This window comes from Ostrea edulis, chromosome 10, assembly GCF_947568905.1.
Source record: "Ostrea edulis chromosome 10, xbOstEdul1.1, whole genome shotgun sequence".
In the NCBI taxonomy this organism is placed as follows: Eukaryota; Metazoa; Mollusca; class Bivalvia; order Ostreida; family Ostreidae; genus Ostrea; species Ostrea edulis.
This window is the reverse complement of record NC_079173.1, coordinates 7,800,656-7,828,624: the sequence shown is the minus strand read 5'-3', so window position 1 is coordinate 7,828,624 and position 27,969 is coordinate 7,800,656. Positions and strand designations below refer to the sequence as shown.

The 27,969-nt window shown below is 35.8% G+C and overlaps 1 protein-coding gene across 3 annotated transcripts in view; it reads left to right on the top strand.

Moving 5' to 3' along the window:
• The window catches only part of LOC125666697 (uncharacterized), a 63,308-nt gene that overhangs the window by 10,163 nt on the left and 25,176 nt on the right, over nt 1–27,969 (top strand). For all 3 annotated transcript variants that reach the window (XM_056151816.1, XM_056151817.1, XM_056151818.1), the window contains 16 exons: nt 129–242; nt 2,366–2,475; nt 3,943–3,998; nt 5,111–5,163; nt 7,649–7,776; nt 8,063–8,210; nt 9,941–10,124; nt 10,575–10,637; nt 12,094–12,143; nt 13,320–13,486; nt 15,357–15,427; nt 16,482–16,546; nt 17,160–17,307; nt 25,068–25,185; nt 26,490–26,584; nt 27,806–27,877. In XM_056151816.1, the coding sequence (XP_056007791.1) occupies nt 129–242; nt 2,366–2,475; nt 3,943–3,998; nt 5,111–5,163; nt 7,649–7,776; nt 8,063–8,210; nt 9,941–10,124; nt 10,575–10,637; nt 12,094–12,143; nt 13,320–13,486; nt 15,357–15,427; nt 16,482–16,546; nt 17,160–17,307; nt 25,068–25,185; nt 26,490–26,584; nt 27,806–27,877 (1,642 nt within the window). The remainder of the gene's footprint in view (nt 1–128; nt 243–2,365; nt 2,476–3,942; nt 3,999–5,110; nt 5,164–7,648; nt 7,777–8,062; nt 8,211–9,940; nt 10,125–10,574; nt 10,638–12,093; nt 12,144–13,319; nt 13,487–15,356; nt 15,428–16,481; nt 16,547–17,159; nt 17,308–25,067; nt 25,186–26,489; nt 26,585–27,805; nt 27,878–27,969) is intronic.

The following is a 27,969-nucleotide window of genomic DNA, read 5'->3' as shown; positions in this document are numbered from 1 at the left end:
AATTTATATATTCTCCCGAGCCGTGACCTACTTTAATAATTTAAGGCTGTGTATATTTTTGTTAGCATTAATGCTAATCGTAATTATTGTTTATCTTATTTCTAACTAAGAACTACATATTGTTTCAGATGGAAGGCCTTTACAGACCTATTTAATTTTGACACAAATATCAACCAAGGAGCTTTGGCCAACGCAATGGCTCAAGAGGAGTGGACCAGAGACTTCTACAGGAGACTTCAGAGGTGCAAACAACAGCACTATCAAAATTTACTGTGCCTAAAACGTTTGAAATCAGAATCCACTATACTCTTGTTATCCTGCTACTTAAAACTGTCACTGGAATATTCAAATGATATTACTCTTTTTTTATACGCCCGTTTTTAGACAGGACATATTATAGTACGGCGATGTCTGTATGTTCATCTGTTCATTTCTCTGTCAAATATCAAACCTGAAACTTTCTATGTAGCTTCTTTGTGGGTCACTCTAGATCTTTTGCACCAGACTAGTATGTAACTAACGCACGTTTACAGAATGACCACATACTATTTACTTTCATTCAGACACCACCAGACTCACTATGTAACTATTATACATCTCTATACAGACACCACCAAACTCACAATGAAACTATTATACATCTCTATACAGGCACCACCAGACTCACTATGTAACTATTATACATCTCTATACAGGCACCACCAGACTCACTATGTAACTATTACACATCTCTATACAGGCACCACCAGACTCACTATGTAACTAATATACACATCTGTACAGGCACCACCAGACTCACTATGTAACTATTATACATCTCTGTACAGACACCACCAGACTCACTATGTAACTATTATACATCTCTATACAGACACCACCAGACTCACAATGTAACTATCATACATCTCTATACAGACACCACCAGACTCACTATGTAACTATTATACATCTCTATACAGGCACCACCAGACTCACTATGTAACTATTATACATCTCTATACAGACACCACCAGACTCACTATGTAACTATTATACATCTCTATACAGGCACCACCAGACTCACTATGTAACTATTATACATCTCTATACAGGCACCACCAGACTCACTATGTAGCTATTATACATCTCTATACAGGCACCACCAGACTCACTATGTAACTAATATACATATCTGTACAGGCACCACCAGACTCACTATGTAACTATTATACATCTCTATACAGACACCACCAGACTCACTATGTAACTATTATACATCTCTGTACAGACACCACCAGACTCACTATGTAACTATTATACATCTCTATACAGGGACCACCAGACTCACTATGTAACTATTATACATCTCTATACAGACACCACCAGACTCACTATAAAACTATTATACATCTCTGTACAGACACCACCAGACTCACTATGTAACTATTATACATCTCTATACAGGGACCACCAGACTCACTATAAAACTATTATACATCTCTATACAGGCACCACCAGACTCACTATGTAACTATTATACATCTCTATACAGGCACCACCAGACTCACTATGTAGCTATTATACATCTCTATACAGGCACCACCAGACTCACTATGTAACTAATATACATATCTGTACAGGCACCACCAGACTCACTATGTAACTATTATACATCTCTATACAGACACCACCAGACTCACTATGTAACTATTATACATCTCTGTACAGACACCACCAGACTCACTATGTAACTATTATACATCTCTATACAGGGACCACCAGACTCACTATGTAACTATTATACATCTCTATACAGACACCACCAGACTCACAATGTAACTATTACACATTTCTATACAGGGACTACCAGACTCACTATAAAACTATTATACATCTCTGTACAGACACCACCAGACTCACTATGTAACTATTATACATCTCTATACAGGGACCACCAGACTCACTATGTAACTATTATACATCTCTATACAGACACCACCAGACTCACTATATAACTATTATACATCTCTATACAGACACCACCAGACTCAATATGTAACTATTATACATCTCTATATAGGGACCACCAGACTCACTATGTAACTATTATACATCTCTATACAGACACCACCAGACTCACAATGTAACTATTATACATCTCTATACAGGGACCACCAGACTCACTATGTAACTATTATACAATCTATACAGACACCACCAGACTCACTATGTAGCTATTATACATCTCTATACAGGGACCACCAGATCACTATGTAACTATCATACATCTCTATACAGACACCACCAGACTCACTATGTAACTATCATACATCTCTATACAGACACCACCAGACTCACTATGTAACTATCATACATCTTTGTACAGGGACCACCAGACTCATTATGAACAATGGGGAGAACTAAGTGGAAAAGTGGAGATTGAGGGGAGGGAGGAGCAGTTTCTCCGGCTGAAGACCATCAGGGACCACTCTTATGGTACGAATCATCATCATCATCATCATCATTATCATCATTTGTAAACTTACACTTCATGATGATAGATATCATCACCATAATGTAAAATAGCATGTTATGTTATTAGAAATCAAATCATCATGAAATACCACACAATATCATGTTATGTTGTTAGAAATCAAATCATTATGAAATATCACACAATATCATGTTATGTTGTTAGAAATCAAATCATCATGAAATATCACACAATATCATGTTATGTTGTTAGAAATCAAATCATCATGAAATATCACATAATATCATGTTATGTTGTTAGAAATCAAATCATGATGAAATATCACACAATATCATGTTATGTTGTTAGAAATCAAATCATCATGAAATACCACACAATATCATGTTATGTTGTTAGAAATCAAATCATCATGAAATATCACACAATATCATGTTATGTTGTTAGAAATGAAATCATTATGAAATATCACACAATATCATGTTATGTTGTTAGAAATCAAATCATCATGAAATATCACACAATATCATGTTATGTTGTTAGAAATCAAATCATTATGAAATATCACACAATATCATGTTATGTTGTTAGAAATCAAATCATCATGAAATACCACACAATATCATGTTATGTTGTTAGAAATCAAATCATTATGAAATATCACACAATATCATGTTATGTTGTTAGAAATCAAATCATCATGAAATATCACACAATATCATGTTATGTTGTTAGAAATCAAATCATCATGAAATACCACACAATATCATGTTATGTTGTTAGAAATCAAATCATTATGAAATATCACACAATATCATGTTATGTTGTTAGAAATGAAATCATTATGAAATATCACACAATATCATGTTATGTTGTTAGAAATGAAATCATTATGAAATATCACACAATATCCGAATTATTTTTATATTCTGTTAATGTTGTAAACTTTCTTTCTTTTTTGAATTTCCTTCTTTATAAAATGTCTTACTGTTATGCCCTCTGGGCCCAAAATTGGAATAAACATATCTTATCTTATCTTATCTATTCTCCCTCACTTTGTTCGTCCAAGTATAAATTAATTACACTTTAATGATAACAAAAGATTTGTATATAGTAATACTGCTCGCTAGAACATTTATTGTCATTGCCACATTCTATATCAAAAATTAAACAGCGTCATGTGCATACAAACAACTTCCAATATATTTTTCAATAGTATGGTATAGTGTACAAGCATTCAACAAATTCTTCAAGTTCCAGGGAGTGGTAGAATGAAACAGCACGGACTTACCATTTATATCACCCGACCTTGTGACCACATAAGCTGCGAACAAAACTCATCCAAGCATAATATTAATTATCTTGAAAACTAGTTATCTAATGAGTTAACATCTGATTCTTTTTCAATCACATTTATTTCAATGAATAAAGTTTACTCTTTGCACACAACTCATCATAATTTTTTTTTGTAGGAGTACGAAACTGGAGGTCCATTTATAGATATGTAATTCACTTCATCTTCACCGAGGTAGGCAACCAGTCCATTTCTAGATTATATTAGACTAGTCCATTTCTAGATTATAGTAGAGAACTAGTCCATTCCTAGATTATAGTAGGCAACCAGTCCATTCCTAGATTATAGTAGACAACAGTCCATTTCTAGATTATAGTAGACAACAGTCCATTTCTAGATTATAGTAGAGAACCAGTCCATTTCTAGATTATAGTAGACAACAGTCCATTTCTAGATTATAGTAGAGAACTAGTCCATTTCTAGGTTATAGTAGAGAACTAGTCCATTTCTAGATTATAGTAGACAACAGTCCATTTCTAGATTATAGTAGACAACAGTCCATTTCTAGATTATAGTAGACAACAGTCCATTTCTAGATTATAGTAGAGAACTAGTCCATTTCTAGATTATAGTAGAGAACTAGTCCATTTCTAGATTATAGTAGACAACAGTCTATTTCTAGATTGTAGTAGACAACAGTCCATTTCTAGATTATAGTAGACAACAGTCCATTTCTAGATTATAGTAGACAACAGTCCATTTCTAGATTGTAGTAGAGAACTAGTCAATTTCTAGATTATAGTAGACCAGTCCATTTCTAGATTATAGTAGACAACAGTCCATTTCTAGATTATAGTAGACAACAGTCCATTTCTAGATTGTAGTAGAGAACTAGTCAATTTCTAGATTATAGTAGACAACAGTCCATTTCTAGATTATAGTAGACAACAGTCCATTTCTAGATTATAGTAGACAACAGTCCAGTTCTAGATTGTAGTAGAGAACTAGTCAATTTCTAGATTATAGTAGACAACAGTCCATTTCTAGATTATAGTAGACCAGTCCATTTCTAGATTATAGTAGAGAACTAGTCCATTTCTAGATTATAATAGACAACAGTCCATTTCTAGATTATAGTACACTACAATCCATTTGTAGATTATAGTAGACAACCAGTTCATTTCTAGATTAAAGGTTGCCTCTGATTTTTGGCAGTTTGGCTATTTAAAAATTCTTATTTTATATTTCACTACAAGATGGCAGTGAATTAACTTGGCTCTGGTTAACTGTTGATATGTAGATTGGAAATGAAGAGTTTTATTGTTGAACACTGCTTTGTTAAATAGGATGGGGCGAGTATACAGGTCGGGGTAGTGTGCATGCCTGACAACATGTCACAGTGAGTACAGACACAACAAGATTTACTGTAAACATGTCACAGTGAGTACAAACACAACAAGATTTACTGTAAACATATCACAGTGAGTACAGACACAACAAGATTTACTGTAAACATGTCACAGTGAGTACAGACACAATGAGATTTACTGTAAACATGTCACAATGAGTACAGACACAACAAGATTTACTGTAAACATGTCACAGTGAGTACAAACACAACAAGATTTACTGTAAACATGTCACAATGAGTACAGACACAACAAGATTTACTGTAAACATGTCACAGTGAGTACAGACACAATGAGATTTACTGTAAACATGTCACAATGAGTACAGACACAATGAGATTTACTGTAAACATGTCACAATGAGTACAGACACAACAAGATTTACTGTAAACATGTCACAGTGAGTACAAACACAACAAGATTTACTGTAAACATGTCACAATGAGTACATACACAATGAGATTTACTGTAAACATGTCACAGTGAGTACAAACACAACAAGGTTTACTGTAAACATGTCACATTTAGTACAGACACAATAAGATTTACTGTAAACATGTCACAGTAAGTATATACACAATGAGATTTACTGTAAACATGTCACAATGAGTACAGACACAACAAGATTTAATGTAAACATGTCACAGTGAGTACAGACATGAGATTTACTGTAAACATGTCACAGTGAGTACATACACAACAAGATTTACTGTAAACATGTCACAGTCAGTTGAGACTCAACTCGATTTATAATACTGTAAATATGTCAATGTAAGTACATACACAACATTGCTCACCTGAATCACCTTGGCCCATATTTAAAGATTTTCCCTAAATATTCGCATGTAAAACTTTTGATCTCTTTTGTGTCCCTAACCTACACCCATTGGCTATGATTTTTACAAACTTGAATAAGCACTATGACAAGAAGCTTTCATGTAAACTTTTTTGGCCCAGTGGTTCTTGAGAAGATTTTTAAAGATTTTCCCAATAAATTTGTATGTAAAACTTTGTGTGGCCCCATCCTACCCTCGGGTGCCATGATTTTAATAAACTTGAATCTGCACTATATCAGGAAGCTGTCATGTAAATTTGTACTTTCCTCACCCAGTGGTTCTTGAGATGAAGATTTTTAAAGATTTTCACCACACATTTGCATGTAAAATTTTGATTCCCTGTTGTAGCCCCACCCTACCCTGGGAGGTGGGGGCGTGATTTTAACAAACTTGAATGTACACTTTGTCAGCAAGCTTTCATGTAAATTTCAGCTCTTCTAGCCCAATGTTTCTTGAGAAGAAGATGTTTAAATGGCCCCACCCTATTTTTACATTTTTGTGATTATCTCCCCGTTGAAGGGGGCATGACCTTTCATTTGAACAAACTTGAAAGACCTTCACCCAAGGATGCATTTTGCCAAGTTTGGTTGAAATTGGTCCAGTGGTTCTGAAGAAGACAAGTAGAAAATGTTAAAATTTTACAGACAGATAGACTGACAGGTGGACAACAGGCGATCAGTAAGCTCACTTGATAAGATTTATAATATTGTAAACACATCACAATATGTTATACACAATGAGATTTATAATACTGTAAACACATCACAATATGTACAGACACAATGAGATTTATAATACTGTAAACACATCACAATATGTACATCATCTTCGCTAGCCAAGGGTGACGATACACGGTGTTGAACACCGTGTATCGTCACCCTTGGCTAGCGAAGATGTATGTACATACACAATGAGATTTATAATACTGTAAACACATCACCATATGTACAGACACAATGAGATTTATAATACTGTAAACACATCACAATATGTACACACACAATGAGATTTATGATACTGTAAACACATCACAATATGTACATACACAATGAGTTTTATAATACTGTAAACACATCACAATATGTTATACACAATGAGATTTATGATACTGTAAACACATCACAATATGTTATACACAATGAGATTTATAATACTGTAGATATGGTAATATTTATTTGTTGTAATAATTAAAATACATATAATTGTGAAATATTTTATATACCATGTTTGTTACTGTGGTATCGTATCATAACACCAACTTTGGACTTTTAGAATATTAAAGAATTAATTGAACCAAACTCCAGACTTTGCAAACTTTGCAGATTCAGAGAATGATATTAAATGTTTTTGTCTTGCTATTAATTTTCATGTTCTCAACATGTATTAAAATCCCATATTTGAATGAAATTTAGAAGTTGAACCCTAAACTTTGTAAGTGCACATATGCATTCATCACTAGTGTATTTATCACTGCTTAGTTTAAAGATTGGATATCTGATTTCTCGAGCTCTCAGACATTGGATATCTGATATTTTTGAGCTCTCAGACATTGGATATCTGATATTCTTGAGCTCCTAGACATTGGATGTCTGATATTCTTGAGCTGTCAGGCATTTCACTGGTATATATATCACTGTAGTTTAAAGGTTGGATATCTGGTGTTCCCGAGCTCTCAGACTTACTCTGTGGAAGATTCCGATCTACAGCTGTGGAAGATTGCCCCGGACGAGGGACCTCTTAATGAATACAGCTTTAATTTCACAGCAGGTTTGCTTTTACATGTTCTGAAACTTAAAAAATAATTACAATGAATAATATGGGTGTCGTACATTTGAAATTTGCTTTAATATCGGAAAATTATATCACAAAATGTTGGAAGAAGTACAAGTAGTTTATGTGTAGACATTTTTGTATAGTACACACTTTTCTTTTTTTAAAAAAAAGACTTCTCCATGAACTTATGGACATCGCAAAGAAACCATCCTTCATTTTTCACCTCATCGTATTACTAACATGCATTGTTTGGTGAATAACATTCTTGTTTGTGTGACAGGAGGGTTGAAATTTTGCGTGGATGTGCGAGGGGAGGTTACTCCGGAATGGTATCATCACGAGGATCGTGGAAGCAGGATCTATGAAATGTGTTGTCGATTTGTTGTTAACGGAAAACCTGCCTACGGAATTACTGAGTTTCATTACAGGTGTGCCAAACGGTTACATATTGTATTATAATTATAATTAGTAATAGTTCATCTGACATCAAGAATGTTGTCTCTACATCAATTTTGTAATACAATGATCTTCAGCATATACTGCAGATTCTTAAATATACGCAAGGAATTATCACGTAAGTTCGCTAGAGGCATCACTTGTGAAATAAAAGTACTTGCTTTTAATTTTTTGTCGTTCAAATACATGTAAGAGCTCTTGATTAACATACCACATGCAAATTCATGTTCACATGATTTGACACATACGAGTCATTTCGCTATATTAAGTACTTGCATAAAATAAGGAATCTACAGTAGTACGACATAAATGAAAATATATCCATATTTTGAAAATTATTGTAATTCAGAAATATTAACATTTGAAGATGTAATTTAAAAATTGCAATCACATGACTGATGGAAAAAGACATTGGGATTGTAATATTTTGTTTCTCTTTTGAGTATCAATCATTCAGTAATCTTTCGTACCCTACCGGTTTGTAAAATTGAAGGGGACTATTATTTCCCCTATGTATTTTTTGCAAAAAAAGGTGACCCAGATTTTATGCATTTTGCATGTACTGCATTGAAATTGGGCAAATTGTACGTCACACAATGAAAGACTTCTGGATTTTCTTAGTTGTTTTTATATTAGTTATCTATATCTGCTTCATTTTTAGCTCACCTGATTAAAATATGCTCATTGTCTGTCGTCGGCATAAACTTTTCACATTTTCATCTTCTCCAGAACCACTGGGCCAATTTCAACCAAACTTGACAAAAAGCATCCTTGGGTGAAGGAGGATGAAGTTTGTTCAAATGAAAGGTCGTGCCCCCTTCTTGCCTTCTTCAATGGGGAGATAATGACAAAAATGCAAAAATAGGGTGGGTTCTTTCTAAAAGTCTTCTTCTCCAAGAATCACAGGGCCAGAAAAGCTGAGATTTATATGAAAGCTTCCTGACTTAGTGCAGATATTAAGTTTGTTAAAATCATGACCCCCTGGAGGTAGGATGGGGCCACAATAGGGGATCAAAGTTTTACATACAAATATATTTGGAAAATCTTTAAAGATATTCTTCTTCTCAAGAACCACTGGGCTAGGAAAGTACAAATTTACATGAAAGCTTCCTGGCATAGTGCAGATTCAAGTTTGTTAAAATCATGGCCACCAGGGGTAGGATGGGGCCACAATAGGGGATCAAAGTTTTACATCCAAATATATAGGGAAAATCATTAAAAATCTTCTGAAGAATCACTGGGCCAGAAAAGTTTACATATACATGAAAGCTTCCTGACATACTGTAGTGCAGATTCAAGTTTGTAAAAACCATGGCTCCTGGGTGTAGGTTGGGGACACAATAAAGATAAAAGTTTTGCATGCAAATATAGAGGAAAAATATTTGAATATGGGCCAAGGTAACTCAGGTGAGCGATGTGGCCCATGGGCCTCTTGTTCTGAATTGAATTTTAAAAATTATAGAATTCGCAATAAAACTACTTCATTCCCGATAAAATCTACATGCATCAACTGTATGAACAAGGAAACATCAAACTAATTCGATAATGGTAAACATGGTTTGGTACCAATATTTTAGATCACAGTTCAAGGTCAAACAACACTAAATGTACATTCACTCAAATTATATCCGTCAATTAATGGGGGCACAGGTAGAGGACATGTATTGTTCATGCAATACTCTCAGAATGCCTGTTTTTGTAGGAATACCAGTGGTCCGAACTACACCCCTCCTACTTCTCTGCCTTTGCTGTGTGAGCCTCAGGATTTGCCGTCCAACTCCGAGGAAGCTCTTACTCTCCGATTTTCAGAGGAGGCTGGGTGTAGTAGCCAACTTGTTGGAGGGAAAGGATCACAGCTCGGTCTATTGTCATCTGTTCAGGACAAGGTACTGTAAATCAAACTTTATCTGTGACAACTTGTAATGACGATTTACTGATGGGAAAGGCGCTCACATTGATTGGTGTCCATAAGGAGCCTGCATATCCACCTGTTCACAGACAAAATGATTGGTTTATGGGGATGGATTTTTGCACACACAAAAAAAAAATGATGGTAGGAAATATTGGGGAAATTTATCTTGCATGAATGAAAAAGTTACGTTATACTAAAGATTGCATTAAGGTAAAGAAGGATGAAAATTCCTGTCATTGGACCATGCTGAACAATATATATTTGACTTCACTGAAATTGTGTTTGCATGGTTTTTTAAAAAAAATGCCAGAATTGAAAGATTTTACATTCTGTATTTTCGCATTTTCTCACCTATATTTCCTATGGGGTTAGTGACTGATATATTATAGACTAGATATGTTAATGTATTACATTTCATTTGTAGGAGGAGTTTTCAGTGACAAATGGGTTCTGCATCACGCTAAAAGCATTCAGCTCACAGTTACAGGTAAGTTAAATATTCGTGCTGTGAAATTCACCAAATGAATGGGTGTGCAACTGTGGTCTCATCATTTTACTTTGAATACTAATTTTTAGGTCACCTGAGTAAACTCAGGTGACCTATTGCAATTGGTTGTTGTCCGTCGTCATGCGTTAACAATTGAACATTTTTAACTTCTTGATAACTACCAGTCCAATTCTTTTCAAATTTGGTATGAAGCATCTTTGGGACCAGAGGGACGTAATTTTTAAATTTCAGGTCTCCAGCACCTCTGGGGCCTTGGGCGGGGCAAAAACTGCCCAAAATTGACCAATTTTCAAAAATCTTCTTCTCCAGAACCGCACATGTGTAAGAAAAACTAAATGCATGGTGATGGAGAGCAGGAAGGCCTCTACCAAAATTGTAATTTCATGATCCCTGGGGTAGGGGTTCTGATCTCAGGGTGGGGCCAAACTTGGTATATAGTGTTTATTTGTAAAATGCTTAAATAACATCTTCTTTGGTGCTATTGATACTAAATTGAAACTAAATAAATCATTAGAAAGAGCAAGTAGTCTTTTTGTAAATTTGATAATCCCCAGAGTAAGGGTTCTTACCCCAGGGTGGGGCCAAACTTAATATATAGTATTTAAAGTGTAAGTTTGCTGATACAGTATAAAATCTAAATGCATACTTGGAAATAGCAGAAAAAGGGTGTACAAAAACTGGTGAATTTCAATCAAAACCCAGGGTTATGACTTTAGGATGAGTCGAAATTAGTCATAGCTTTTAATGTTTTAATGTTAATACACCTACATATGTATTATTTAAAGCCTTTCATCAGTGTAGGCACTTTTGAGGGCAGTGAAGTTTTAAGAACACATCTTGTTTTATACTGTTGCTGAACATTAGAATTTAGCTTAGATATTTAGAATAGGAAATTTTTTCTAGATTTCATAGCCCATGGAAGTAGTGATACTTTTTCACTAGTATTCAGGTGACCGATAAGGCCTGTGGGCCTCTTGTTGTTCTTTTTGTTGGACCATGAAATGAAATGATCAACAAAGTATAATTTTATTGTCATAAGAAGTGAGAGTAGAGTTACTTTTCATGAAATTAGATATTATCTAATAAAAGGTATATTGAAAGATCTCTGGGATCTGATGGTTGATTGGATCAGTTTTACTTGATAGTCGTTAGCTTCTACTGTTTATATAGTGGTAATGACAACACTGCAGGGTTTACACCTGGGTACTATAATCATTAATTAGCCAAATTATTTGATTGAAATTGCTACAAGAACTCTAAGCAATGGTTGTGATGTTCGTGGTGTTACTAGATAATATGTACCATATGAATCTGTGACACATAATCAGCACCCATTAAATTAGGAAGTGTCAATTTCATTGCTATGTTGATCACAGTCCAGCAAAATGCGAGATATTCTTTTATAGTTGACTGTATATTTATCATTTTTCTGTAGAGATGTCCACCTGCTCAAGAAGCCATCACACAAGTAGAGAAATTATTCAGGTGAGAGAAAGCTTATGATCCATGGGAGACTTGCCTGTAAAGGTGTGCTTTAAAAGTGAGTGTGAGTTTGTGAAATATATATGTAAGGTGTACTATACTAGTGAGATTTACATGTAACGGTGTACTATACTAGTGAGATTTACCTGTAAAGGTGTACTATACTATTGAGATTTACCTTATTGTAAGGTGTACTATACCTAGTGAAATTTACCTGTATTGTAAGGTGTACTATACTAGTGAAATTTACCTGTAAAGGTGTACTATACTAGTGAGATTTAACTGTAAGATGTACTATACTAGTGAGATTTACCTGTAAGGTGTACTATACTATTGAGATTTACCTGTAAGGTGTACTATACTATTGAGTTTTACCTGTAAAGGTGTACTATACTATTGAGGTTTACCTGTAAAGGTGTACTATACTAGTGAAATTTAACTGTAAAGGTGTACTATACTATTGAGTTTTACCTTTTACCTGTAAAGGTGTACTATACTATTGAGGTTTACCTGTAAAGGTGTACTATACTATTGAGGTTTACCTGTAAAGGTGTACTATACTAGTGATATTTACCTGTAAAGGTGTACTATACTATTGAGTTTTACCTGTAAAGGTGTACTATACTATTGAGGTTTACCTGTAAAGGTGTACTATACTAGTGAAATTTAACTGTAAGGTGTACTGTACTATTGAGATTTACCTGTAAAGGTGTACTATACTATTGAGATTTACCTTATTGTAAGGTATACTATACTATTGAGATTTACCTGTAAAGGTGTACTGTACTAGTGAGATTTAACTGTAAGGTGTACTATACTATTGAGATTTACCTGTAAAGGTGTACTACAGTGAAATTTACCTGTAAAGGTGTACTATACTAGTGAGATTTACCTGTAAGGTGTACTATACTATTGAGATTTACCTGTAAAGGTGTACTATACTATTGAGATTTACCTTATTGTAAGGTGTACTATACTAGTGAGTGTGATCTAATGAGATGTATCTGTAAAGGTGTACTATACCAGTGATATTTACCTATAAAGGTGTACTATGCTAGTGGAATTTACCTTTAAGGTGCACTATATAATTAAAGATATACCTTTAAAACAAATCAGTGTGAGGCATATCGCATTAATGGAAATGTGTACATGTAAGTGTGGTTGTTGACTTTTTATAAGGGATGGAAATGTACAAGAAAAACAGTCTGTCTGCTCAGACGCTATGACAGCCATAGCAGAAAGTCCCATCACAGCGGACATCAGATCTGCCATCTTGTCTTCCATGAAGGACGTATTTGGTGCTGACCTCGAACATTGCTGTGTTGCAGTCAGATCATCTGCCTCAGGTAATTAATGAATAGTCAGATCATCTGCCTCAGGTAATTAATGTGCAACAGTTCATCTACCTCAGGTAACTAATGTGCAACAGATCACCTGCCTTAGGTAATTAATGTACAATAGATCATCTGCCTCAGGTAATTAATGTACAATAGATCATCTGCCTCAGGTAATTAATGTACAATATATCACCTGACTCAGGTAATTAATGTGCAGTCAGATCATTTTTTTTTTCAGGTAATTAATGTGCAATAGATCATCTGCCTCAGGTAATTAATGTACAATAGATCATCTGCCTCAGGTAATTAATGTACAATAGATCATCCGCCTCTGGTAATTGATATACAATAGATCATCTGCCTCAGGTAATTAATGTACAATAGATCACCTGCCTCAGGTAATTAATGAGCAGTCAGATCATCTGCCTCAGGTAATTAGTGGTAAGATGTGGATGGATTTTGGTGAAATTTCATGGAAAAGTTTTATAAATTTTATAGATTTTCCATTGTATTAGAAAATGAAAACACCTGAAATGGTCTTTCTACAGAAATGATTTTGTTAACCTATAGGGGACACTTTGAAATAAAAACACTTGAAAATTCCTATAGAAATGATATTGTTACCCTGTAGGGAGAACTTAGAATACAGAAATGATATTGTTACCCTGTAGGGAGAACTTAGAATACAGAAATGATATTGTTACCTTGTAGGGAGGACTTAGAATACAGAAATGATATTGTTACCCTGTAGGGAGAACTTAGAATACAGAAATGATATTGTTACCCTGTAGGGAGAACTTAGAATACAGAAATGATATTGTTACCTTGTAGGGAGGACTTAGAATACAGAAATGATATTGTTACCTTGTAGGGAGGACTTAGAATACAGAAATGATATTGTTACCCTGTAGGGAGAACTTAGAATACAGAAATGATATTGTTACCCTGTAGAGAGGACTTAGAATACAGAAATGATATTTTTACCCTGTAGGGAGAACTTAGAATACAGAAATGATATTGTTACCCTGTAGGGAGGACTTAGAGTACAGAAATGATATTGTTACCCTGTAGGGAGAACTTAGAATACAGAAATGATATTGTTACCCTGTAGAGAGGACTTAGAATACAGAAATGATATTTTTACCCTGTAGAGAGGACTTAGAATACAGAAATGATATTGTTACCCTGTAGGGGAGGACTTAGAATACAGAAATGATATTTTTACCTTGTAGGGAGGACTTAGAATACAGAAATGATATTGTTACCTTGTAGGGAGGACTTAGAATACAGAAATGATATTGTTACCTTGTAGGGAGGGCATAGAATATAGAAATGATATTGTTACCGTGTAGGGAGAACTTAGAATACAGAAATGATATTGTTACCCTGTAGGGAGAACTTAGAATACAGAAATGATATTGTTACCTTGTAGGGAGGACTTAGAATACAGAAATGATATTTTTACCCTGTAGGGAGAACTTAGAATACAGAAATGATATTGTTACCCTGTAGAGAGGACTTAGAATACAGAAATGATATTTTTACCCTGTAGAGAGGACTTAGAATACAGAAATGATATTGTTACCCTGTAGGGGAGGACTTAGAATACAGAAATGATATTTTTACCCTATAGGGGAGAACTTAGAATACAGAAATGATATTTTTACCTTGTAGGGGAGAACTTAGAATACAGAAATGATATTTTTACCCTGTAGGGGAGAACTTAGAATACAGAAATGATAGTTTTACCCTGTAGGGGAGAACTTAGAATACAGAAATGATATTTTTACCCTGTAGGGGAGGACTTAGAATACAGAAATGATATTTTTACCCTGTAGGGGAGAACTTAGAATACAGAAATGATATTTTTACCCTATAGGGGAGGATGGTGTGGAGGCGTCTGGAGCTGGACAGATGGAGACTTTCCTAGGAGTGCGTGGTGTTGATAAGGTAAGCTGGACAGATGGAGACCTTCCTAGGAGTGCGTGGTGTTGATAAGGTAAGCTAAACGAGGCCTACAGTAGGGAACAAAGCTCAGTAAGCAGAATCTATAATATAGAGCGTTAGAGGCCAGAATCTGTAATTTAGAGGGGTTAGGGGACATAATAAGTAATTTAGAGGGATTGGGGGCAGAATCTGTTATTTAGAGAGTATGGGGACAGAATCAGTAATTTAGAGGGATTGGGGCAGAATCTGTAGTATAGAGGGCTTAGGGGCAGAATCTGTAATTTAGAGGGGTTAGGGGCAGAATCTGTAATTTAAAGGCATTAGGGGCAGAATCTGTTATTTAGAGGGATTAGGGACAGAATCTGTAATTTAGAGGGATTGGGGGCAGAATCTGTAATATAGAGGGGTTAGGGGCAGAATCTGTAATTTAGAGGTGTTAGGGACAGAATCTGTAATTTAGAGGGGTTAGGCGCAGAATCTGTAATTTAGAGGTGTTAGGGACAGAATCTGTAATTTAGAGGGGTTAGGGGCAGAATCTGTAATTTAGAGGGGTTAGGGGCAGAATCTGTAATTTAGAGGCCTTGGGGACAGAATCTGTAATTTAGAGGGGTTAGGGGCAGAATCTGTAATTTAGAGGTGTTAGGGACAGAATCTGTAATTTAGAGGGGTTAGGGGCAGAATCTGTAATTTAGAGGGGTTAGGAGCTGAATCTGTAATTTAGAGGCCTTAGGGACAGAATCTGTAATTTAGAGGGTTAGGAGTAGTCTCTGTAATTTATAAGGGTTTATGGGGCAGAATCTGGTTGTAGTATGGAGGGGGGGGGGGATATGGAACATATTCTAGATATAATTTAGGGGAAGGAGGCAGAATTTTGTTGGTTATAAATTAAGGAACTGATCCTGGTTGCAAACCATAGAAAAGTAATTTTCCTAAATTCCTAGTATCTTACACATGTTAAACTAGTAATATATAACATGCAATCATGGTGCACTGACGTTGAAACATGAAGGTCATAGTAAATTTGTTGGACATCCTAATGCTTGCTTGTCTTTAATAGGTGCTAGAAGCTGTGAGGAAATGCTGGGCTTCAGCCTTCAGCTTTCAGGCTGTACAGTATCGGAGGTGAGATTTATTTGTAAATATATCATTGTAATTACTAAACTGTCCAAAATCACATTTCATCAAATATCATCAAATATAGAATGGGCGTGGTTATTAAGAATAAGCATCAAATATAGATTGGGCATCGCCATAGTTATGAACAATAAACATTATTAATATAGAATGGGTGTGGTTATCAAGAATAAATATCAAACTTAGAATAAAGTCATACTTTGTGAAAATGTTTCTTATGGGAATCTGGTATGTCATAACCTTAATCCAAGGTCATATGTCCATGGTCAAGGTCATGACAGCAGTACTCCTCAGACCACATCATCATATGGGTATTCATATAAAGTATAGTAGCTAGCAAGCAAATAAATAAAATACTATAATAGAATATGGGAATGGAACCAATATCACAGAAACCTATACTATTAGATGCATACTGACGGGATTATATTATGTACTGTTTGTTATACTCTTATTATCGGATCAATTCATCTTCCTTGCCTCAGGGATTCCTTTTGCCTTCTTTTGATGGACGTGAAGCAATGTATCAAAATGAATTGACTGAGTGTTCCATACATCTTGTAGACGTAGATTGGTAGTTAATGGTAATTTGTTTTGATAGACAGAATGGTCAGCCAATCAGAGTGTTGGTGGGTGTGGTTATTCAGGAGATGGTCAGGTCTGAAGTGTCGGGGGTACTCTTCACTAACCACCCCGTTACAGGTAGTTCTTGCCACATGGTGATTGATGCCTCGTATGGTCTAGGGGAGGTAAGTGCTGAATAACAATCAAATGATTACTTATTATTGCACTAGAGCTCTTTCATGTTGAATGTATGAAAAGTAGGAAAGCTGGAGAAAATATTTGCTTCTAGGTATTTATAAATTTATTAAAGAAAACTTGTTATATATGCTAGAGTTCCTCATTGACAATATCTTCGTGGTCTTTGGTGATCAGGTCTTCCAACAGTCTGTTGGAATTCCCATGGGCACGAATTGTGCTCCTTTGTTAGCTGACCTGTTTTTATATTCATATGAAGCAGAATTTATTCAAAAACTTCTACGTGAGAAGAAAAAATCTCTCGCTGTGACCTTCAATTCGACTTTTAGATATATCGATGACATTTTGTCTATTAACAATGATAGCTTTCATTCATATGTCGATTTGATACATCCCTGTGAGCTCGAAATAAAGGACACCACAGAGTCGTCCACTTTTGCTTCATACTTAGATATTTTATTGAAAGTAGACATTAACTGCAAACTGACAACTCAACTGTATGACAAACGGGATGATTTCAGCTTCTCCATCGTCAACTTCCCACATTTATGTAGCAATTTTCCATTATCACCTGCATATGGTGTTTATATATCTCAACTGATTCGATATGCAAGAGCTTGTTCTGGGTATAGTCAGTTTTTAAATCGAGGTAAGCTACTGACAAACAAGTTGATGGTACAGGGATTTCAACAGTCTCGATTGAAGTCAGCATTTCGCAAATTCTATGGTTGTTATAACGATCTAGTTCATCAATACAACCTCGCATTGGGTCAAATGCTGTCTGACGTGTTTCATACCGATTGTTAAGCCGTTCTTAGCACACTGATTTTGACTGTGGATAACTCCGTTTACCTGATCAGGATATGGGGCTCACGGCGGGTGTGACCGGTCAACAGGGGATGTTTACTCCTCCTAGGCACCTGATCCCACCTCTGGTGTGTCCAGGGGTCCGTGTTTGCCCAACTATCTATTTTGTATTGCTTGTAGGAGTTATGAGATTGATCACTGTTCGTTATCTTCACCTTGCATTTAGATCTGCAGTAAAATAGAGTAAGGCTTTCATTGGACTGTTCTGTAGTTCTGTATAATGGGCTGTTCTGTATAATGGGTGTTCTTTATAATGGGCTGTTCTGTATTATGGGCTGTACTGTATAATGGGCTGTTCTGTATTATGGGCTCTTCTGTATAATGGGCTGTTCTGTATAATGGGTCTGTATAATGAACTGTTCTGTATAATGGGCTGTTCTGTATTATGATAGGTTTGTATCTACTATCAAGGATTAAAATTAACTTCTGTATTAAATATACTAACACATGGAGGTGGAAATCTAACAAATGCAAGGTGGATTATATTTGCAATACTGGAAAGGCTCAAGATTCTCAGAAAATTTGGATTTTTTGGATACCTTAACGAATTTTATGATACTGCAGTTTAATTCAAGTTCTATTTTATTATACCCCCGCAACAAGTTGTGGGGGGGGGGGGGGGGGGGGGGGGGGGGGTATACTGGAATCGGGTTGTCCGTCCGTCTGTCCGTCCGTCCGTCTGTAGACGCAATGGTTTCCGGGCTCTAAAGCATTATCCTTTCCACCTACCATCACCATATCATATATATGGACTACCCATGGGATGAAGATGTTCCCTATCGATTTTGGGATCAAAAGGTCAAAGGTCAAGCACACTGGACATCGAAGTAGCAATATGGTTTCCGGGCTCTAAAGCGTTATCCTTTCCATCTACAGTCACCATATCATACATATGGACTACCCATGGGATGAAGATGTTCCCTATCGATTTTGGGGTCAAAAGGTCAAAGGTCAAGTGCACTGGACATCGAAGTAGCAATATGGTTTCCGGGCTCTAAAGCATTATCCTTTCCACCTACAGTCACCATATCACACATATGGACTACCCATGGGATGAAGATGTTCCCTATCGATTTTGGGGTCAAAAGGTCAAAGGTCACGTGCACTGGACATCGAAGTAGCAATATGGTTTCCATTTAAATTCTTTAATGGCTTTTTTCATTGCATGGAGATGCTGTGTTCCTAGATACCTTTTGGATCATAATACTGAAGTTTTACCTATTACCAACACCCTTTGGGAGATTGGGGTAAGCGGGGGGTATTCTTAGTGAGCATTGCTCACAGTACCTCTTGTTATATTTATCTTTGAAGACCGAGAAAATAAGCACCGCCTTCAAATTTACCTGGCCTGTGAACCCTTGTCAATCAGGAGAAATTGAGCTTCACATTGGATGCTAGAAATTGATGGACATTTAGTTACAGTGGAACCCCGTTATTACGTTTTCCATTTTGTCACGATAAAATAACGTACTACCGGGGTCAACGTAATAAACGTTCCAAGTGAAATCTATTAAAAATATCATTTGGAAACTGTATATCTTCCGTTGATACTCCGTGAAGGTGTGTGTGTGAACATATCTCTACTGTCTTTGTTTTAAAGACTATTACACTTGATTTATTTACATCTTATCTTAAAAGTCCGTAATTCTTCATGTTTTCATCCCTTTTCTTTATTTCTTGTGTAGGATAAATAAGGATGCTTTGATAAGCATTGCGGATCTGCTTTCGTTTCCGCCATTTTGTTCAACTTAAACATAATGCGTTCATATAAATTTCTCTCAATAACTCGTTCCGGTTCGTATTCAACATTCGTACATAAAACAAAAAATAACAAAACATTGTTTTTGGCCGGGTTGCACGAAGTGCAAATCCGGTCTATAGTATGGTGAAGTGCGGGCGGGCGGTTGGGGAAATTTTGTAAAATCAACTCCTCCTACAGTTTTTTATGTACAACCTTGAAACTTTGCAGAAAGTAAGTATATATATAGAAGTTATGCACTAGGTTTTTTGAAGTCTGACCTTTGTCGAATATGGGCGCTACAGCAAAAAGTTGTTACTAAAAATAGAGTTCAACTTGAAAAAGGTATAAGTGAGATTATCTTTTGTGGTTAAATTTAGTTGCACTACCTCTGAGGAAAAATTCAATTATATATGAATGTCAAATTTTCTGGGCATGAGTTGTAAATTTGCAATATGAATAGAGAAATTCTGTTTCTTTATCATATAATCATATACAATTCAAGCACCTGAAGTTATTGTTCATTTTAGTTATTATTACTTAATATTACATATATCAGCAGTGCTCCAAGTTGCGAGTAAAACGGTCGCATTTGCGACCAGAAAATCAATTTTACGACTAGAGATTATAATTAAGTCGCATTTTCGCGAGTGAAGAAAATTTGGGCAACCAGTAAAATTTTAGAATCGGGATCGGAAGTCTGAATAAATATTTTTAGTCTCGGTCAAAACAATCAAGATGGCGGGAAAACGAGGTTTAGAGCACTTTGGATTTATCAATAGTAAAAAACAGAAGCCTCAGCCTTGTACATGTAACAAAGAAATTCAAGAATCACACGGGGAAAGTTCTGCATCAAAAGATGGCGTAGCAATGTCTAAAGAGAAATGCAAAAGTAAAGGAAGAACCCCAGTCCTGAAATGGTGGAGGAAATTTTCATGATGGCAAAATGTTTTGCAGAATTTGTGAGGCCAATAAGTCAGCAACGTCCATTGTCCTATTTCGCCACGACCGAGTGTACATCTTTCAAACGTTGAAATGTGACTATTCACGGTAACATTAAGAGACATGTCGTTGTCCGTGACTGCATTATTAGCAGTTAAGTCGAGCGGGGCAACTGTTCCTGTTAATTTTCAAAGACAATCAAACTCGGGATATAGTGTTCTTATTGATGCTGGTACTAATTGTTCAGCAAAAGATCCAACAAAACTAGGAGCTCTTATTCGCATAACATGATAAGCAGTGAAGGCCCACTTATTGATAACTTTTAAGCAAATCCTTGTGTAGAACGCTGGGTTTCTTCTCCAGAAGCGTACTGTAAAATATACAGGATGGCCCAATGCAATACAACTTTTGCCAGAGTAAATACTTGACTTGTTAGCATCCAGCATGTTTCACAGTACATTTCTATTCAGTTTCAAAATATAAACAAACAAAATGTATACATGGTGTTGATTTTTTACTTGCAAGATATTCATATTTTAAAAAAAACCTTGAAAGTCTTATATTTACAAAAGCTTTTACTATGGCGAGTAGAAATTTTGAACATGGCGACTAGAAATTTGAAAATGGCGACCAGAAATATTTTTAGGTTGCCATTTTGCGACCTGATAGCAGATGCGACTTGGAGCACTGTATCATGGTTTTTTTTATTAATCAATAAAAGCCCTGTGGCAATATGTGATGTTTTTTTTTTTATATATATATCGGCATTTTTACAAGACAAAAATCCGTACCTGTATCCGGAAACAATCGTGTCCGCTCACGTTACCGATACGGAACTAACATTTTTTCCACTCGTCAAAACTCGTTTTGATAATTTACTTTACAATTCTGCCTCCTTCAACACTAAGGCCATAACAAATCATAACAGTCCTCCAGATAACTACCACCAAATAAATCCCTACCCAAATTATTTAGACTAAATATTGCAACCCGGCCAATTGAGTCTTTGACTCATTTTTATTAAGTTATATCTCTACTACATGATACAAAACACAATTTAAAAAATCCCATCCCCCCAAAAAAATACCAACAAAACGACGACACAAAACGCACACGATAGCCAACGCTTGCAAACTTTTTTCACCAACGATAAACACAGAGAACAAACGCAATCCACTTTTTAAAAAATAATGCACTAAATGATGGCAGTAAAATCACGTGCACATCAAAAAAAGATATCAAGGGATTTTAAAATGTTCACTGAGCTAAATGCCTTGCACGAATCGGCCGATAACACTGGACAGTTTGATCGGTGTATGTATGGATGAAATCTAACAACACCCAAACTATTATGTCAAAATAACTGACAATTGTTTTAATTGAACACTACCTTTTCTCACCTATGTCCAACCCTTTATCCAAGCTGTTTCAACTGTGATATGATAAATTTTGTCCTACATGCTGTCCGTAAATAGAGTTTTAATATCGAAAGCAATCACACGATGCTAAACATGCATATGGTTGAGAAATTATTATTTCTTTGATCATCAAAATATAAAAAAATGAAGGAAATTTCATAGAGTACAATTTCTAAATAAATATTATTTAATTGCTTATCACTGGCTTCGATACGGGGTATTCACCTGTATTGATGTCGCTAGATCTATCAAAGCGTGACCAGTCAAGCGTCTCTAATCCCCTGAAAGACCAGGAAATTTACATGGTGACTGCCTGGGGCAGCCAAGGTGTGAATGACTTATTATTTTGAGAATCGCTATTGAATAATTAGGGGTTTATTAAGTTTTTGTCGGAATTTTTACAACATAATACCGAGTCCCGGCATCTTGGGACAATGTAATAACGAGGTATATTTTCTATAGGTTTGTTAAGAAATGGTTTTGTGCTTTGAAATTCCAACATAATATGCGGACTAACGTAATAAAGGGGGAACATAATAACGGGGTTCCACTGTACTAGTCTTTGTGTATACCTTATCTATCTTATCAGGCGATTGAGGTGCCCGTGCAATCTTTTGATGCTTACCGCGTAATCCAATTGGAGAGGGTATTTTCATGTAGAAATAGTACATGTAGTAAATTTTGCATACATGTAATTACATCAATTATAATAGAATATAGTAGGGTATGCTTAGGAATGGGTACGATTGATAATAATTATTATGGATTGTTAGAATATACTTTACACGGACATCGATTTTATGCTAAACATATTAATTATGAGGAAATACATTGTACATTAATGAAATTTTGTTTACATTCATTTAAAAATTTATAAGCGTAATTTTCCCTTGAAACATGGTGACAAACGTGTATGTAACTGCAATCTTATTCAAATTAGACGTTAAATCCTCTCGTGTATTCGCATACATATGTATGCGAGTACGCGAGCGGATCTAACATCTTATTTTAATTACTAGATTGATGTAACTGTCAACTTATTGGAAAAGAAGTTAGCCGCTATAAGGGCTCTCTCTTGCGTATAATGGTTGGAATTGGGATCCAGAGGAAGAACAAATTCTTCATCTGGACCAGTTATCGAAGGAACTGTCGGAAAATCCGAATGTCCTGACTGTTTTTGTAGGCCATGCGTTATGGACGAGTCACACAGACAACTCTGGTGTGCCTTCCAGAAAAAATTATTCAAACTGAATAAAACTTTCTGAACAGTTTTGGAATATATACATGTAGTCATCACGGGGTGTGTGACGATTGGTACATAGCCAGAAAATCTACCACAGTACGCAGGAACTCCCATCGGAAAGTAAATGTTTGGCAGTCCATATCTGATGGAGGCAGTTAAATAGATACAAGAAAACTTAGAATAAAGAATATTCTGCCTAAGCGTTCTCATTTATATAAGATAAATTATTCGAGCTTTAATTTTTACATGTTTGATTCATTAGATTTAATTATCAACATTTCGATTAACTTGCACAAGAAAAATGACTACCATGAATTTTTCAATCTTACAAAAACGTTCAGGTAATGCAGGTAACACAGATAACATCCTGTGTATTTGGGATGGTATATACAAGCTAGCAGGGTTCCGTCGGGCTCGGGTCTCCACACCTGCCTTTAATTAGCTCCTCCCCTTACTTAACTTACCTGAGGAAAACTGACCGGTTGAAAACCTTGGCCTTTAAGACCTACATGTAAATCAATTGCAAATTTAAAGCACATAAATTATACAATTCTGTGTACAGTAGAACACAGTTACAGCGAATAATTCGTATAACAAATTCACTCGTACAGTGAAGTGGTTTGGTAAACATTCGTATAACAAATTCACTCTTACAGTGAAGTGGTTTTTCATCCCCTGTAGTTTTAAAACATATTATGAACTTACTGTATATAATGAATAATGTTTATAAAAATCAAAATTGGTCATCCCAGTACTTCACTATGCTTTACTGTACTCTAGGAGATGATTAACTAAACAGTTCATAAAATTCTATCATTGTTGTTATGATACTATCCAGGAGATTATGATGGTCTCCAAAATGCAGCAGACTGGGTGTTATTTCCTGATCATAATGTTATATGTACTACACTTTCATGAAGAAATTGTGTAAATTATTATCCCCTTGCAATTCATTTTGAATGGGATATAGTAATGAAACTGTTCATGTGTGAAGAAATTCTGAGTGTGTGTGTGTATATAACACAGACCTTCAAGACACTCTACAACACACGTTTTGCTCGATTGAATTTTAGACTTTGAATTTGTGTGGTGTTGAGCATGTGTGTGTCAGAAAAATCCTTGTCGTGACTGCATTTAACAATTTATTTACAGAAAAATATGAAATGAAAAAAGGACTAACTTTCAGTAGGCCTTACGAAAATCCACAAAAACAGTGTCAGGTGCTCGAGAATAAGTTATCACAAAGTTGTAACAAACTCAGCTGTTAACTAGTCCCCAGATATAATCCAAATTTCTATTTATACTAGAATAACAGTGTAGAGAATTCTCTTGAGAACATACAATGTTATGGCAAATGGGTATTACGTAATCTTTCTATTGAACTCTTGACAAACATCGTTCTAAAAACAGAACATCTAGACTCTCGTCTTGATCACAGTTGTCAATCAAGTTCATTGTATTACACAGCACTGATCTCTTGTAAACTGTGATCATTTTAGATATAATTTTGATAGACTGAGGATTGTTAATTTTGTTTAACAGGCTGTGGTTTCAGGGAGGACAACTCCAGATTCAGTCACAGTGCTGAGAGACTGGACTGACACCGTCAGCATACAGAACAAACAGATAGGGAAGAAAAGTCTACGAGTCACATTGAAAGGTACTGGCTCAAAATGCTGTTCACATTTACATCCCCACTGCTCTGGAGTCGGAGTATAACAAGATTTTGTGGATACAGGGGCGGATCCAGGAATCTTTTAGGGGGAGGGGGGTGTTCTACCACTAATTTTGGTTTTCAAAGGGGGGGGGGGGGGTGTTCCACCCTCAAAATGCGTTATTTTTACCTGTTTTTAAACAGAATTGTCTAACCCCCCCCCCCCCCCCAACCTTTGATTCCGCCACTGGGATAGGTGGTTGTGATTTATTTTGTTAGGGCATGAATTAGGGCATGAATTTGTGGATCATTTAATAATAGTATGGAAGTGAGGATTTCATTTTTATACGGGACGTATTATGGTATGACTCTGTCCGTCTGTCTGTCCGGACCTTGTGGGCAGGATACAGACTGAACCATAAGCCCTAGGACTTTACAACTTGGTACATTTGATCACCACGATGAGAGGAATATGACTATTGTTTTTCAAGGTCAAAGGTCAAGGTCGTAGTATCACTTATTAGGAAAACCTTGTGGGCAGGATACAAACCGAACCGTAAGCTCCAGGATATTATAACTTGGTATATTTGATCATCATGATGAGAGGAAGGTGCCTATTGTTTTTCAAGGTCAAAGGTCAAGGTCGTAGTATCACTTATTAGGAAAACCTTGTGGGCAGGATACAAACCGAACCGTTGGCATATTTATGAAGTAGCGCATTCTAAGGCTATCCCTCTTTATATCTTGATATCCATTTCTACAAGCATAATAATGAATTAGCTCACAGAGGACAGTGCTAACTTCACTAAAATATGAATCCCACTAAAATATGTTTTCCTTGAGCAAAATCTACGGGCGTATTATGCCACGTTGGCGTTGCTCTTGTTGTTTAGGCTGTTCATTCAGAGTGAAACAGCACCCATAAAAAAGTAAATTGAATAAGAATTAATCCAATAGAGAAGACTGCCACAGTATTTTCTTGAATTTTTAAAGTTTTTTGAGGTATAATTTAAATTAAAATTTGACCAATCATTGCCTTTGACTGTGTAAGATCACAAAGCATCACAGGTGAGCACTATGGCACTGGGGCCTTCTGTTTGGAAGAAGTTTGGGACCATTTAAACAAAATTAATGCATATGAACTTGCATGTTGATTCAGTCGGGAAGTTTTTCTTCATTATATACACATTTGAAGTATCATGTAAAAATGGCAGACTGTAGGATGATACAGAACATGAAATTGACACTGTTGTGTCTTGGATCTGTGCCGTGCTGTGTGTAGACTAGTGAGTGCTATGTTACATTGATAGATGGAGGTGGACTACAGGAAGATTCTGTCAGCGGGGAGGATATGTGTTGTTTGTCTGACGTGAAAATTGAGCAGCTATGCCACATTGGCATCAAGGTAAAGAGCTCAAGCAGATGGTAAAGTTTAAAAATAAATTACGAAACAATGTGCACTGAAGGAGATGTTTACTTGACCTAGAAATTTAATTCCTGTAGCAAGACAGCATTTATTAAGACTATCCAAACATCAAAACATTTTAACGTTGCTGTGTTATATATGCCCAGACTTTTTTTGCAAATTTCTATCTAATCTGACACCTGACATTGTGTTGTCCAACTCACTTTACATTTATTAATACGTAATTTGTAATATCATTTTCTTAATTTATATTTTCATTTTCCAGTTGTCTTTTTCAAGTGTTCTTGGCAATGTTACATCCTGTCCAAACTTAACAAAAGAAAATTTTTTCAGAGCATGTAAAATTAATCAGGTTTCTCAGTAAAGTGTGTGTTTACCTTGTTAGGTTAGACAGGTTGTACTGTAAAATAATCCACAACATGTTAGGTTAGACAGGTTGTACTGTAGAATAATCCACAGTTTATTAGGTTAGACAGGTTGTACTGTAGAATAATCCACAGCATGATAAGTTAGACAGGTTGTACTGTAGAATAATCCACAGCATGATAAGTTAGACATGTTGTACTGTAGAATAATCCACAACATGATAAGTTAGACAGGTTGTACTGTAGAATAATCCACAGTTTGTTAGGTTAGACAGGTCGTACTGTAGAATAATCCACAACATGATAAGTTAGACAGGTTGTACTGTAGAATAATCCACAGCATGCTAGGTTAGACAGGTTGTACTGTAGAATAATCCACAGCATGATAAGTTAGACAGGTTGTACTGTAGAATAATCCACAACATGATAAGTTAGACAGGTTGTACTGTAGAATAATCAACAGCTTATTAGGTTAGACAGGTTGTACTGTAGAATAATCCACAGCATGTTAGGTTAGACAGGTTGTACTGTAGAATAATCCACAGCATGATAAGTTAGACAGGTTGTACTGTAGAATAATCCACAGTTTGTTAGGTTAGACAGGTTGTACTGTAGAATAATCCACATCTTATTAGGTTAGACAGGTCGTACTGTAGAATAATCCACAGCATGTTAGGTTAGACAGGTCGTACTGTAGAATAATCCATGGTTGTAACTTTATAAACATATGTGACATTTTCCACGACCTTGGATTGAATTACTTTATACATATGTAATAATTTCCATTACTTCGGATTGAATTCGCCTACATTTGGATTTCTCTGTTTATTTCCAGTTGGAAAAATACTTTGGATCACCAAGAGATATAGAGTGGGCACTTGTGGGTGAAAAGTTCTACCTTTTACAGGTAACGAGGTCGAAAGACTATAACAGGGGGGGGGGGGGGGGGGGGGGGGGTGACTCTATAACGGAATGTATAGACAATTTGATACACTGTTA